The sequence below is a fragment of the Hemitrygon akajei genome, chromosome 28, assembly GCF_048418815.1.
Source record: "Hemitrygon akajei chromosome 28, sHemAka1.3, whole genome shotgun sequence".
NCBI lineage: Eukaryota > Metazoa > Chordata > Chondrichthyes > Myliobatiformes > Dasyatidae > Hemitrygon > Hemitrygon akajei.
This window is the reverse complement of record NC_133151.1, coordinates 7223342-7237359: the sequence shown is the minus strand read 5'-3', so window position 1 is coordinate 7237359 and position 14018 is coordinate 7223342. Positions and strand designations below refer to the sequence as shown.

Here is a 14018-nt window from a genome sequence, read left to right as displayed (position 1 = left end):
AAACGGAGACACCTTTGTCCCTTATTAGGGAGAGAGAGCTTGTGGAATGTCGAATACCGGGTGAAGGGGCAGTGTTTGGCGTACTGCGAGTCTGTGTCTTTACCGTTGCTTTGCTCAGGTCTGAGGGCTCGGTGGCAGGTGCCGAGGCTGGTGGGGGGGGGAGGGGGGAAATTGCTGCTTGCTGCCGCTTACTCGCGGGAGGGCGGGGAGCTGGGGGGCTTTGGGGTTCAAACATCTAACTGTCATTCATTCTTTGGGGGTGAAGAGAAAGCATTTCAGGATCTATATTGTATACATTTCTCTGACATTAAATGTACCTTTAGGCGCAATGGATGACAGAAAAGTGGAGGGCTAGATTGATCTTAGAGAAGGTTAACTACCTGATGGGAAACTGGTTTCACAGAATCAGCTACTCCATAATATGTAGGACCAGAATCAGGACATACGGCCCAACGAGTCTTCAATCACAGCTGATTTATTTTCCCCCTCTACCCCGCTTGTCCTGCCTTCTCCCCTTAATCTTTAACCCATTACTGATCAAGAACCTACAACTTACAGGTGGAATCTGTGGTAAAGGCGGCAAATGGAATGTTGGCATTTATTTCAAGGGGAATAGAATATAAAAGCAAGGAGATAATGCTGAGCCTTTACGGGAGATAATACAGAGGCTTTGTAAGACATTAGTCAGGCTGCACTTGGAGTATTGTCAACAGCTTTGAGCCCCACATCTCAGAAAGGATGCGTTAGATCATGAGGAAGATCCCGGGAATGAAGGGGTTAACATACAAGGAGCATTTGGCAGCTTTGGGCCCGCACTCACCAGAATTTAGAGGAATGGCGGGGGAGAAGAGAGATCTCAGTGAAACCTACCAAGTGCTGAAAGGACTAGATAGGGTGGACGTGGAGAGGACGTTTCCTACAGTGGGGGGTATCCAGAACTAGAGGGCACAGCCTCAAATTTGAGGACTCACCCTTTAGAACTGAGGTAAGGAGGAATTCTTTTTTTAAGCCAGAGAGCAGTGAATCCGTGGAACGCTCTGCCACAGACCGCGGTGGAGGGCAAGTCTGTGGGTATATTTAAGTTGGAAGTTGATAATTTCCTGATCGGTCGGGGCAGCAAAGGTTACGGCGAGAAGGGAGGCGTTTGGGGTTGAGTGGGATCCGGGATCAGCCACGATGGAACAGCGGAGCAGGCTCGATGGCTCAATTCTGATCCTATGTCTTGTCGTCTTGTGGTCTAACTTAGCAACGTCCACTTTAAATACCCAACCACTTGCCCTCCACAGCTGAGCCAGATGGCCCAGACGAGCCGGGGCGAGGGGAGGAGCCAGAAAACCAATACTCACAGCGTGTTCATGTTGCGAATGGCTCGTCTTGACATGATGGCATCTGTCACCGCCTTCTTGAACTGCCTGCAAGGGAGACAACGAGACAGCGTCAAGTCTGACCGCAAAGGCTCACCGATAGGTAGCAGGAGACGGAGCGATGAGGGATCTTCATGGAAAAGGACACTCCAATGACGCCTTAAATGCCTTTAAGGCAAGCTTCAGGGAGAGACCCGGTTCTCGCTGCAGAAGGCCAACGGCAGCATTTCATTTTCCATATTTAGCCGGGAGTTTCTAGCACATTCTTGGCTCAGATACCAGGGAAAACGTCACCTGTTTAAGCAACCTTTTGCTGCGGTCACACTCCGAGAACTGTTTTATCAGCTCTTCTGAGCTTGCTTGTCATTCAATCACCCGCGCATTTTCCAAAGCAGCGGGCGGAGAAAAACCACGAGCCTCTGAACCAGAGCACGAGCTCAAACCCAGCCACCTCGGCTGGGGCTTCAGATAGAAATAATTATTCGAATTTGCAACTAAAGTTAGTCTTTGAAGTCCCCCCCTTACAGGAGCACAATTAGGCCATTCAGCCCATTTCATCATGGCTGGTCCGTTTCCCACTCAACCCCATTCTCCTGCTTGCTCTCCACAGCCTTTCACACCCTGACTAATCAAGGACTCCTCAACCTCCAACCTAAATACACCCCAAGATCTGGCCTCCACAGCCGTCTGTGGCAATGATTCACCACCCTCTGGCTGAAGAGATCCTTCATCTCCGTTCTAAATGGACACCCCTCCAATCTGAGGCTGTGCCCTCTGGTCCTAGATTCCTCTCCACATCCACTCAATACCTGATACGTTTCCATGAGATCTGAAGATCTTCTGAGTACAGGCCCAGAGCCAAATGCTCCCCATATGATAACCCTTTCACTCCTGTAATAATTCTCGGGACCTTCCTCTGAACCCTTGTCAGCTTGTCCTTTCTATGATAAGGAGCCCCAAACCGCTCACAATACTCCACGTGGGGTCTGACCAATGCCTCATAAAGCCTCAGCATTACATCCTCAACTTTCATCCTCTAGTCCTCTCCAAACGAATGCTAACGTTTCATTTGCCTTCCTCAACCTCATAGACTCAATTGGAGGTTAAACTCCAGGGAATACTGCTCGAGGACACCCAAGTCCCTCTGCATGCCAGAGGCCATACACTTCTCGACTTCGTATTCCACCTGCCAATTCCTTGCTCATTCTCTTAATCTGTCTGAAGTCCCACCGCAGACTCCCTGATCCCTCAACCCGCCCCTCAACTCATCTTCGTATCGCCCGCAAACCGGGCCACAAAGCCATCAATTCCGTCAGGCCCAGAGGCATCAAACGCACCCCACACATTAACCCTTTCACTCTCGTGAAGATTAGAGGACTTTCGTAAAAACTCATCTGATTTATAGTAACAGGCAAGCGAAGCTGGGGGAACTCAGCATGGAGGGGATCAAACAGATGTCATTCTGGGCGGACACCCTTCATCGGGACGGGAAAGGAAACCGGGATAAGGCGGGAGCGGGGGTGGAGGACAAGCTGGCAAGTGAAGGCGAGACCATGTGGGAGGGAGGAGGGTTGAAGTGAGAAGCTGAGGGGCGATAGGTGGACAAGGTAAAGTCTGATAGGAGAGGAGAGTGGGCCATGGGAGAAAGGAGGCGACCAAAATGGAGAAGGTAGGCAGGTGAAGACAGGTAAAAGGGCAGCCCTGAAGGGTAATGTTCATGCTATCAGGTTGGAGGCTACCCAGATGGTATGAGGGATCACTCCTCCATCCATGAGGGTGACCTCACCTTGGCACGAGAGGATGTGGAATGGGAACGGGAAGCTCTGCTTGCTGTGGATGGGGCGGAGGTGCTTGACGAAGCGGGTCCCCCGGTCGGGAGCGCCGGACAGGACAAACAACCCCGACAGAGTCACAGGCGAAGTGTCGCCTCACCGGGAAGGACTGCCTGGAGGTGGGGGGGGGGGGGGTGGGGGGGGGGGGAATGGGCAGGTGTAGAGCTTGCTGGGAGGGAGATTAGTGGGGAGGGGTGAACAGACACCGGAATCACGGGGAGAGCAACCCTTGTGGAAAGCAGAGGTGGTGGGGAAGGTGAAGGTACGTTTAGTGGTGAGACGGCAGAAGCTGCGGGGGAGGGAGAGGGGGCTCATGGGATGGTAAGGTCAAGTTCTTGTTTCAAGGTTAACTTTGAACACAAATAATGTTCCAATTCTGAAAAAACTCCAACTATTCAGCCATACAAGGAATTAACATTTGGCACTTTACGGCCAACACTTCCCTCAGGTCTCTCCCCCCTGCCTTCTACAACTCAGGCAAGGCTTGCGTCCCGAGGACGGCAGCGGTCAGCTCTGGGCACTTACCTCATGGTCAGGTACATGGGGCGAATGGCGAACAGGGGGAACGTGTGCACCTTGATCATGATGGTCATGAAGGCCATGTAGAGCAGGACTTTAATGAACCCTGAAGGGAGAGATCAGAGTCGGTGACAAAACTTGTTGACAGACTAAACCGCGGATTATAGGACAGCCCTGCCCACCGCACCAGTATTTGAATAGTCAAAGGGGTTCTGCAGGCCGGAACGCATAAATACGAAATTTTGCGATTTACCTGACTATACGCAAAAGGTTAAAGCTAAGTTGGTGATTATGATGACCGAAACTAGTTCAGCGTTTATCGTAAACACGAGAACATCTGCAGCTCGTGGAAGTCCAAAGCATAAAATGCTGGAGGAACTCAGCAGGTCAGGCAGCACCGATGGAAATGGGGAAACGGCCAACATTTCGGGCCGAGACACTTCTTCAGGACTGAAAAGGAAGGGGAAGACCACAAGAATAAAAGGGCAGAGGGAGGGGAAGGAAGATAGCTGGAAGGTGATGGGTGAAGCCGGGGGGGGGGGGGGGGGGTCAAGGGCTGGAGAGGAAGGAATCTGATAGGAGAGAAGAGTGGAGCTGAGGAGACAGGAGGAGGGGAGAAGAGGTAAAGGTCGGAGTGGGGAATAGAAGGGGCGCGTTGGAGAGGAATTTGTTCACCGGAGGGAGAAATTGATATCGACGCTATGACAGTGTGGCGCCCCTCGATACCGCCCCTCCTTCTCCATCAGTACTGTCTCTCCGACAATGCGATGCTGACCATGCTGCCCCTATTTGCCGGTGTTTCACCCACATCCCTCAGAATTCTGGGTTCCCAACGTTTTTTTTATGCCATGCAGCCTTGCCATTAACTGAGGGGTCTGTAGTTGCCAGCTTGCGAACACCCTGCTCTAAACCCTTCCTACTGATGGCAGCTGTTTATTGAGACACAGCACAGAGCCCGGCCGTCCAGCAATTCCCCCAAGTCTAATCACGGGACAATTTACAATGACCGATTAACCTACCAACTGGTACGTCTCCGACTGTGGGAGGAAAACCGTAAGACACAGGAGCAGAATTAGGCCATTCGGTCCCTCGAATCTGGTTTGACATCCCATGTCTGATTTATTGTCCCTCTCAACCCCACTCTCCCACCTTCTCCCCATAACCTCTGACTCCCTCTGGTCTTGGACTCCCCCACCACCCTCTCCACATCTGCTCTATCAAGGCCTTTCAACATTTGATATTTAACTATAATTGCACCCACCTCTCTACCACTGTCCCTGGCAGCTGATTCCATTAATACACCAACCTCCATTTGGCAAAGTTGCCCCAAGATCTCCTTTAAGTCTTTCCCTCTCACCTTACTAGCTTTGGCCTCCACTAACTTGGGAAAAAGAATCTGGCTTTTCCCTTGGCAACTCACACAAAAAGCTGGAGGAACAGCTGACGTTTCAAGGAGGACCCATCTTTTCCACAGAGACTGCCTGACCTGCTGAGTTCCTCCAGCATTTTGTGCATGCGTTGCTCTGGATTTCTCGTGCTTATGATTTTCCCCTTACCCGTGGGTCCTCACGCTTTCGTAAACTCTTGTTCTCATTCGCCCGGAAGTGTCGAGCAACGACTCTCCACACCGCATAGGGGTGCAAACCCGTGGGTGGTGGAAGAGGCCCTCGTCGGCCGGCAAACCCTACATACCAGTCAGGAGTTCTGTGTAGAGCATGTAAACGGCCTTGTTGTCCCAGGGGTTCTCGCTCTGCAGGTCAATGCTGTGCAGGACGTATTTGATGAAAATGGTGAGGACCATGGTGAGCAGGATGGCGTACTGCAAGGAAACAGCACCGCGGTTAGCATATACACCCTGACTCTCAGGGATAAGTCACATTAAGGTTAATAAATTCTTACTTCTTCACTTCAGGAACAAACCCAAACCTTCCCTGCACTACCAACATCAGCTTAAAGTACTAGATCAAAATTGGACAAGACTTCAGCTGCAGTCTTAACAGCAATCTGTGAAGTTACATTAAAACTACCAGCTTTTATACATTTTATTTACTTAGAAATACAGCGGGGTGACAGGTGCTGCCGGCGCATGAGCCTGCACTGCCCAATTACACCGTGTGACCAATTAATCTACTAACTCCCCCCACCATCTTAACTGTGTTTTACAGGAGCACCATTGACAGCATCCTGACAAGCTGCATCTCCATCTGGTCTGGGAGCAGCCGAGCATCGGACCGGAAGTCCCTACAAAGGACTGTGAGAACGGCCGAGAGGATCATAGGGGTCTCCCTACCGTCCATCAGGGACGTTTATCAGTAGCTGCACACACAGGGCCCTTAGCATTATTAAGGTTCCCACCCACTCATCCAGCATCCTCTGACTTTCTACCATCAGGCAGGAGACTCCGATGAATAAAGACAAGAACGGTCAGGGTGAGAAACAGTTTCTTCTCTCTGAACCCTGGGGCAGAGAAACGTCGTCTCCTTCGACTGGATACACGCATATAGTTAAATGACAATAAACTTGACTTGACTAACCGGTACGTCTTTGGAATGTGGGAGGAATCTTGGGCACCCGAAGGAAAGCCACGCGGCCACGAGGGGAAACGTACAAACTCCTTTACAGGCAGTGGCAGGGTTTGAACTCAGCGGTGCTGTTACAGCGTTACCAGCCGCTACGTTACCACGCCAACCACTCTGCGATGATTCCGGAACCTCAGCACAACACTTCCCTCAACTTGCGTAGTAACTCGACGTTCCACTCTCCTCGCCAAAAAGGCGGCCAACGTACGCGGCTTTGATTTCAACATTTGGAGAAGTCTGGTGGGAGGATATGGGAGGTCCAGGTGCAGGTTGATGGAACAGGGCAGACTAGATCACTTTAATAGGAAAGAAGCCAAGTTGACAAACTTTGGGCAATTCCTTAAGCTTACTATAGCCGGGAGTGTTGGTGGGGACAAGCTCCCACTGTCTACTAAACGCTCCCAGTGGCGTGTGCCTCTAACAGCCAAGCCCAGCTCCCGGCCACTAAAAAGCTTGGCAGAACCGTTTCTACAGGCAGGTAAATGGGCCAAGGAGGGTTTACTGGCACTTTGGGCAGATGGGACTCATCAGCCGTGGTTGGCAGCCCGCCTGGGGGAAGGAAACCTCTGATCTCAAACCTCCGCTGCCTTGCGGCTGTACCCACACACGGGGAAGGCTTTGGGAGTGAACCCCGAGGTAAAAATCCGGAGCTGGAGTCTCCAAGGCTGCCCTACGTTCAGTTCAACGCTGACTGGCAGCTCCTGTGACGTTGCTGGTGGCCAAACTATCGGTCTCTGCCGTTCCTTTGGGCTCACCAGATACGTAGAGAGGGGGAGCTTGCTACGCGGGCAACAGCTTGCTCTCTGTATCATAGTGCCCGGGCTTGCGTATCCACAGCCGACTGTGACCGATGGAGGCCCCAGATGGGTTACGCTCACACAACTCCTTTGAAGCCAATTCCACAGGAGGTACCAGTTCCAACTCACACTTTGAGAGTCACGGCAGTTTTTAAAAAAGCAGGACCCAGTCTCACCTCGAAGCCGAACACCAGCTGGACAGAGGCTCCTCGAGTGATGATGCTGTGACAGGCGTGGTTCACAAAGAGCAGGTCCAGCACGGTCAGCAAGCCCATGAGCGCTGCAGGAGACAGAAAGGGCACAGGTTTGAGTTATTGAAGGCCAACATGTGAACGCGGTGAACAGAACGCGTTCCTGCCGGTGACTAGTGGTGTGCCGCAGAGGCTGGTTTCCTTCCATTTATTTTGAGATGGAACAGCCCCCTCTGGCCAAATCACACAGCCCAGCAACTCTCCTATTTAACCCTAGCCTTGTCACAGGACAACTTACAATGGCCAATTAACCATTAAGTCTTTGGTCTGTGGGGGGGGACCCACACAGTCATTGGAAGGACACAAAAACTCCTCAGACGACAACGGAATTGAATTCTGAACTCCGATGCCCCGAGCTGTAATGGCGTCACGCTAACCCTGATGTTTGGGAACGCTTCTTTACGCGACAATTCAGCATTCAACACCATAGTTCCATCCGGGCTCGGCAAGAAGCTCAGAGACATCGGCCTTGTGCAGCTGGATCCTGGATTTCCTGTCAGATTGTAAGAGTGGGCTCCCTCACCTCCAACCCTCTGACTCTCAATACAGGAGTCCCCTCCTTTACTCCCTGTATACCTCTGACTGTATCGCCACCCACAGCTCCAATGTGCTAATTGAATTTGTCAACAACACTACTGTGATTGGCCTTATCTCAAACAATAATGAGGGGACCTACAGGGAAGAAGTCCCACAGTGGTGTCAAGAAAACCTCTCCCTCAATGTCGCAAAAACAAAGGAGCTGGTTGTGGACTACAGGAGGAATGGAGACGGGCTAACCCCCATTGACATCAATGGATCTGGGGTTGAGAGGGTGAACAGCTTCAAGTTCCTCGGCATAAAAATCACCGAGGATCTCACGAGGTCTGTACACACTGGCTGTGTGGGGAAAAAGGCACAACAGCGTCTCTTTCACCTCAGATGGTTGAGGAAGTTTGGTGTGGGCCCCCAAATTTCTACAGGGGTACGATTGAGAGCATCCTGACTGGCTGCATCACTGCCTCGTACGGGAACTGTACCTCCCTCAATCGCAGGACTCTGCAGAGAGTGGTGCGGACAGCCCAGCGCATCTGTAGATGTGAACTTCCCACGATTCAGGACATTTACAGAGACAGGTGTGTAAAAAGGGCCTGAATGATCACTGGGGACCTGAGTCACCCCGACCACAAACTGTTCCAGCTGCTCCCATCCGGGAAACGGTACCGCAGCATAAAAGCCAGGACCAACAGGCTCCGGGACAGCTTCTTCCACCAGGCCGTCAGACTGATGAACTCACGCTGATTTGAGAGTACTCTCTATTACATCCACTGTTCTATTTGTTATGAATTACTCTGATTGCACATTTAGATGGAGGCATAAGATCTTTACTCATGTACGTGAAGGATGTAAGAAATAAAAGTCAATTCAAATTCAGTGACTGGGATGACAAAGTTAATGGCTTTGTAGGCAAATTTGCCGACGAAAGGTGGAGGGGCAAGTTGCGTTACGGAAGTGGGGAGTCTGCAAAAGGACTTTGACTGATTGGGAGAACGGGTAAAGTAGTTGCAGAAGGAATACAGTGCAGGAAGTGTACAGTCATGCACTAAAGGCAGAGGCTATTTTCTAAACAAGGAGGTAATTGAAAAATCCAAGGTGCACAGGGACTTGGCAGATCTTGTCCTAAAGGCTAACCAGTGGTAAGGAAGGCAAACGCAATGTTAGCATTTGTTTCGAGAGGATGAGAAGATAAAAGAATGTCATGCTGAGGCTCTGTAAGGCATTGGTCAGACCACAGTGGGAGTATTGAGAGCAGCTTTGGGCCCCTTATCTAAGAAGGGATGTGCTGGCGTTGTAGAGGTTCCAGAGGAGGTTCATGAGAATAATCCCAGGAAGGAAAGGCTTATCGCTTATCACACGAGGAGCGTTGGACATTTCTGGGCCTGTACTCAATGAGTCTAGGAGGAGGGGGTTGGGGAGAGATCTTATTGAACCCTATTGAATATTGAAAGGCCTGGTCAGCATACACGGAGAAGATGTTTTCTATAGTGGGGGAGTCTAGGAGAAGGGGACACAAGACATCTATTTGGAACAAAAATGGAGTGGACTTTCTTTAGCCGGACAGTGGTGAATCTGTGGAAAACATTACACAGACTGCTGTGGAGGCCAAGTCATTGGGGATACTTTAAGAAGTCAATAGGTTCTTGATTGGTCAGGGTGTCGATGGTTAGAGAAGTCAGGAGAATAGGATTGAGAGGGAGAGTGATGGAATGGTGTAGCAGATTCGATGGGCCAACTAATCAAATTCTGCTCGTGTCTTACGACAAATAAATTGCCCTCAACACCGTCCCATTCCACAGATTCCCAAGGCAAGGACAGCACTGGGTTGTGATGTCTGTCAGCCCATAAGAGCGTTAGGTAGTGGTGTAGTCAGAGCATAAACCCCAGCACTGACAGGGGTTATTACACAGACAGAGAAACCTCTCCCCCAATCGCATTGGCCTGCTCAAGTCAGAATTAACAACAATTATCTCAGCCATTTCTTGATGATACTGTCAGACTTCCTGAAGCATAGCACTGTCAAGTGAAACACACAAAATGCTGGATGAACTCAGCAACTCAGGTAGCATCTACGCAGTGTAACCAAGTCCTGATGAAAAATCTCAGCCCAAAATGCCAGCTGGTCATTCCCTTGCATAGATGCTGCCTCATTTGCTGAGCTCCTACAGCATTGTGTGTACACGTCTCAGTCTCTATGTGTCTGTCTCTCTTGTTCTGGATTTCCAGCACCTGCAGAATCTTGTGATTAGACCACAAGACATCGGAGCAGAATTAGTCCATTTGGCCCATCGAGTCTGCTACGCCATTCAATCATGGCTGATCCTTTTCTCCCCCTCCTCAGCCCCACTCCCCGGCCTTCTCCCTGTAACCTTTGATGCCGTGGCCAATCAAGAACCAATCAAGCTCTGCCCCAATGACCCGGCCTCCACAGCTGCCTGTGGTAACAAATCCCACAAATTCATCACCCTCCGGCGAAAGAAATTTCTCCACATCTGTTTTGAAAGGGCGCCCCTCTATCCTGAGGCTGTGCCCTCTTGTCCTAGACTCCCCCACCATGGGAAATATCCTTTCCACATCTACTCTGTCTAGGCCTTTCAACATTCAAAATGTTTCAATGAGATCCCTCCTCATCCTTCTAAATTCCAGCAAGAACAGACCCAGGACTATCAAACGTTCCGTTTGATAACCCTTTTATTCCTGGAATCGTCCTTGTGAACGGCCTCTGGACCCTCTCCAGTGCCAGCACATCGTTTCTTAGATGAGGAGCCCAAAGCTGTTCACAATACTCAAGGTGCAGCCTCACCAGTGCCTCAAAGCCTCAGCCCCTGCCCTTGTACTCCAGACCTCTTGAAATGAATGCTAACATTGCATTTGCCTTCCTCACCACCAACTCAACCTACAAGTATAGTCAAAGATGCCTGGTTGGTCACTTGCCCCCCACACCTCAAACCTTTTTTACCTTCTGGCAGAAGATGTAGGACCTTGAAAGCCCAGATGACAAGAACTCAAGGACAGCTTCTTCCCCACTGCTGTCAGGCTCCTGAACTGCCTCCCTTACATCTTTTTCCCCAGTAGTCATGTCACATTCTCTGACCCTTCACTCTGTTATTGTTACTTCAGCATTCCTTTGCAATCTTTACACCATTTAATTTTGTGCTTGTTATATTTATTACCATGAATATTCTCTCATGTACTTAATGAGCTTCATGCCAGCAAGGAACTCCATTGCATCCTGATAGATATGACAATATAACCAATTTTTTCCCCCCAATTGAGATAGAGTGTGGAGTGTGGCCCTTCCAGCCATGCCACAAAGCAATTTAACACTAGCCTAGTCACAGGACAATTTACGAAGACCAATTACCTACAGTTTTTGAGCTGTGGGAGGAAATCGGAGCACTCGGAGGAAACCCACACGGTCACAGGGCAGAACGCACAAACGCCTGACGGGCAGCGGCGGGAATTGAACCCGGGTCGCCTGTACTGTGAAGCGTCGTGCTAACCGCTATGCTACCCAATCTAAACAACTGCACTATGCGTCAAATGTTATCTTGGAGCAGGTCAGGCTACCTCATGAAATATATTTCAGTCAACAGTTAGATTTTTGTACAGCAGGGGGATTATGGGGGTGGGGGAGGGAAGAAGGCAGTTCAGTGGAGATGTGTCCACACACAGCCAGATTAACCGTGATCTTGCTGAATGGTGGTGAAGCTAGAAGATAAAGGTTAACTCTACTTGTCACATGCATATCAAAACAGTGAAAAATATTTCTGTCTACGACCAGCAGATATGCTGGGGGGGCAGCCCACAAGAGTCGCCACACTTCTGCCAATAGCATGCCCACAGCTCACTAACCCTAACCCGTACGTCTTTAGACTGCGGGAGAAACACACTCGGAGACGGAGATAACGTAGAAACTCCTTAAAAAAACTGCATCAGGAACTGAACCTCACTCTTTCAACTGGTGCTGTAAGACATTACACAAATCGCCACACTACCATGCTGACCCGCTGATGGTTTGATGGGCCAAATTGGCCTACTCCGGCTCCAAATACTGATGTTACACTCCATAATAGTGTCTAAACATCACACTTATACAGGTACAGGGCTTTTAAATATTCCTCTTGCTGGTGTTCAAAAAAAGTAGAACGGCACAGTAGCGTAGTGGTCAGCACCACTACTGTACAGTACAGATGACCCTGGTTCAATTCCCGCCACTGCCTGTAAGGAGTTTGCACGTTCTCTCCCCGTGACTGAGTGGGTTTCCTCCGGGTGCTCCCACAGTCCAAAATCCCATTGTAAATTGTTCCGTGATTAGGCTAGATCCCAGATTTAATCCTCAAAGGGAAAGGCCGATTCTGTGCTATATCTCAATAATAAACAAGGTGCTGAGTCTCATCAGCTTCCTGGCCTTGTAAATTTAAACAAAATTATATTTGGGTAGAGTTCTCCTTTTTAATTAAGTATTATTGAACTGGAAGGGGCCCTGGTCGGCACACAAGGTGAGGGAGGATGTGCTGAGTCAGAGTGGGTGACGCTGCCTGGGGCTTCACCGTTAAAATGCAGCCCCACCCCCACAGTGGCAGGTGTTTCCTGTTGAAGGGCCTTGGCCCGAAACTTCGACTCTTTATTCCTCTCCACGGAGGCCGTCTGGCCCGCGGAGTTCCTCCGGCATTTAGCGTTACCGACCCTGGTGCGGCCACGTCACCGAAGCCAAGGCTGACGGCAGCGCAGTGCTCGGCCAGCGGACACCCAGGAGCGGCGATGGCTCTTCAGAGAGGACACGTCAGCTTGAAGAGGCACCATCCTGGGGATGGGGCTGTCCCCGCCTGGAAAATTTTTGAATCACCTATGCAAATTTCAAACCACAATTGCTTAGGGCTGGGGGGGTTTATAACCAAATTCTGCTCCGTGCCACAATTCAGCACAAATTTTTCATCGAAGCACAGATAAGTGAAATGCTACCTTAAGATTCGTTTCCTTATATACATTTACAAGAAAAAAAACACTATAGAATTTAGGACTACACATAAGCAAAGACTGGCGAACAACCAAAGACAAACTGTGCCCATGAAAATACAGAGAACGAGCTTTAAAGTAATTGAAGGAGAGTCTGTAAGCTGTTTAAGTAGCTCTTTGCTGAGGTGAGCGAGATTATCCATGCTGGTTCAGCAGCCTGATGGTCAAAGGGTGGTAACCACCCATCATTTGCCAGTCTCTCCCCTCCCTCAGCTGGATCCACCAGTCGCTCGGCAGATTTCGTTCCAGCCCAGAGGAAGGATTTTGACCTAAAACGCCAATTATCCATTTCCCTCCACGAATACTGCCTGACCCAACATCCTGCTTATTGTCACCTTCTGAATGAGGAAAATATCCTGTAAAAGTTTCTGTCAGGTTTTAGACCCAACCTGGGGACCGCAGCATAAAACTGGCCGGGAGCTCCTGCCTCAGATCAAACCCCACAGTTCAGAGACAGCAACCTTCGGCTCAGCACTGATGCCGGAGTCTCAGTTCTGATTCTCTCTTTCTCTCTCTAAGTGATGCCTTTGACATAATCGACCACAACATTTGCCTAGATCACCCTGAGAACAGGGCTGGCCTCTCTGGTCGTGCCCTTAATTAGTTTTGTTCATATATCTTACTGAGACTTTTTGTCGATCTTGGAGACCAGTTTTCTGAGAGATACAGTGTACGTTTTGGTGTTGCTCAGGGAAGCTGTCTTGGTCCCCTACTCTCCTCCTGTACATGCTCTCCTTAGGAGACATTAGCAGAGAGTATAAACTTGATTTCCACCGTTACGCGGACGACACACAACTGTATATCTCAGTTGAGCCTGATGATGATGATAGCACCCCATCTTCTCTGACTTCCGGTCCGGCAGCGATAATAAAAACGGATGAGCAATAATTTCCTGAAACTAGACGAGGATAGAACTGAAATACTGTCGGTTGGTCCTAAAGCCGAAAGAGAAACTTCTCGATAAACTTGTAAAACCAGAAGTAACTAGCCTGGGATTTGAATTTCAAATCCCACATGACTAGAGAAGCATTTCCACACTTCAGAAATACTGCAAAGGTACGTTCATTTCTGTCAAGTCATGAAGCTAAAAAAAAAAAACACTAATTAACGCCTTTTATATCAA

General features: G+C 49.7%; 1 protein-coding gene across 3 annotated transcripts in view; it reads right to left on the bottom strand.

The window, feature by feature from the left end:
• The window catches only part of syvn1 (synovial apoptosis inhibitor 1, synoviolin), a 58850-nt gene that overhangs the window by 22188 nt on the left and 22644 nt on the right, over positions 1-14018 (bottom strand). For all 3 annotated transcript variants that reach the window (XM_073031260.1, XM_073031258.1, XM_073031259.1), the window contains exons 6-9: positions 7268-7371; positions 5408-5534; positions 3722-3821; positions 1347-1412 (exon numbers count right to left, since the gene is read on the bottom strand). In XM_073031260.1, coding sequence (XP_072887361.1) covers positions 1347-1412; positions 3722-3821; positions 5408-5534; positions 7268-7371 — 397 coding nt within the window. The remainder of the gene's footprint in view (positions 1-1346; positions 1413-3721; positions 3822-5407; positions 5535-7267; positions 7372-14018) is intronic.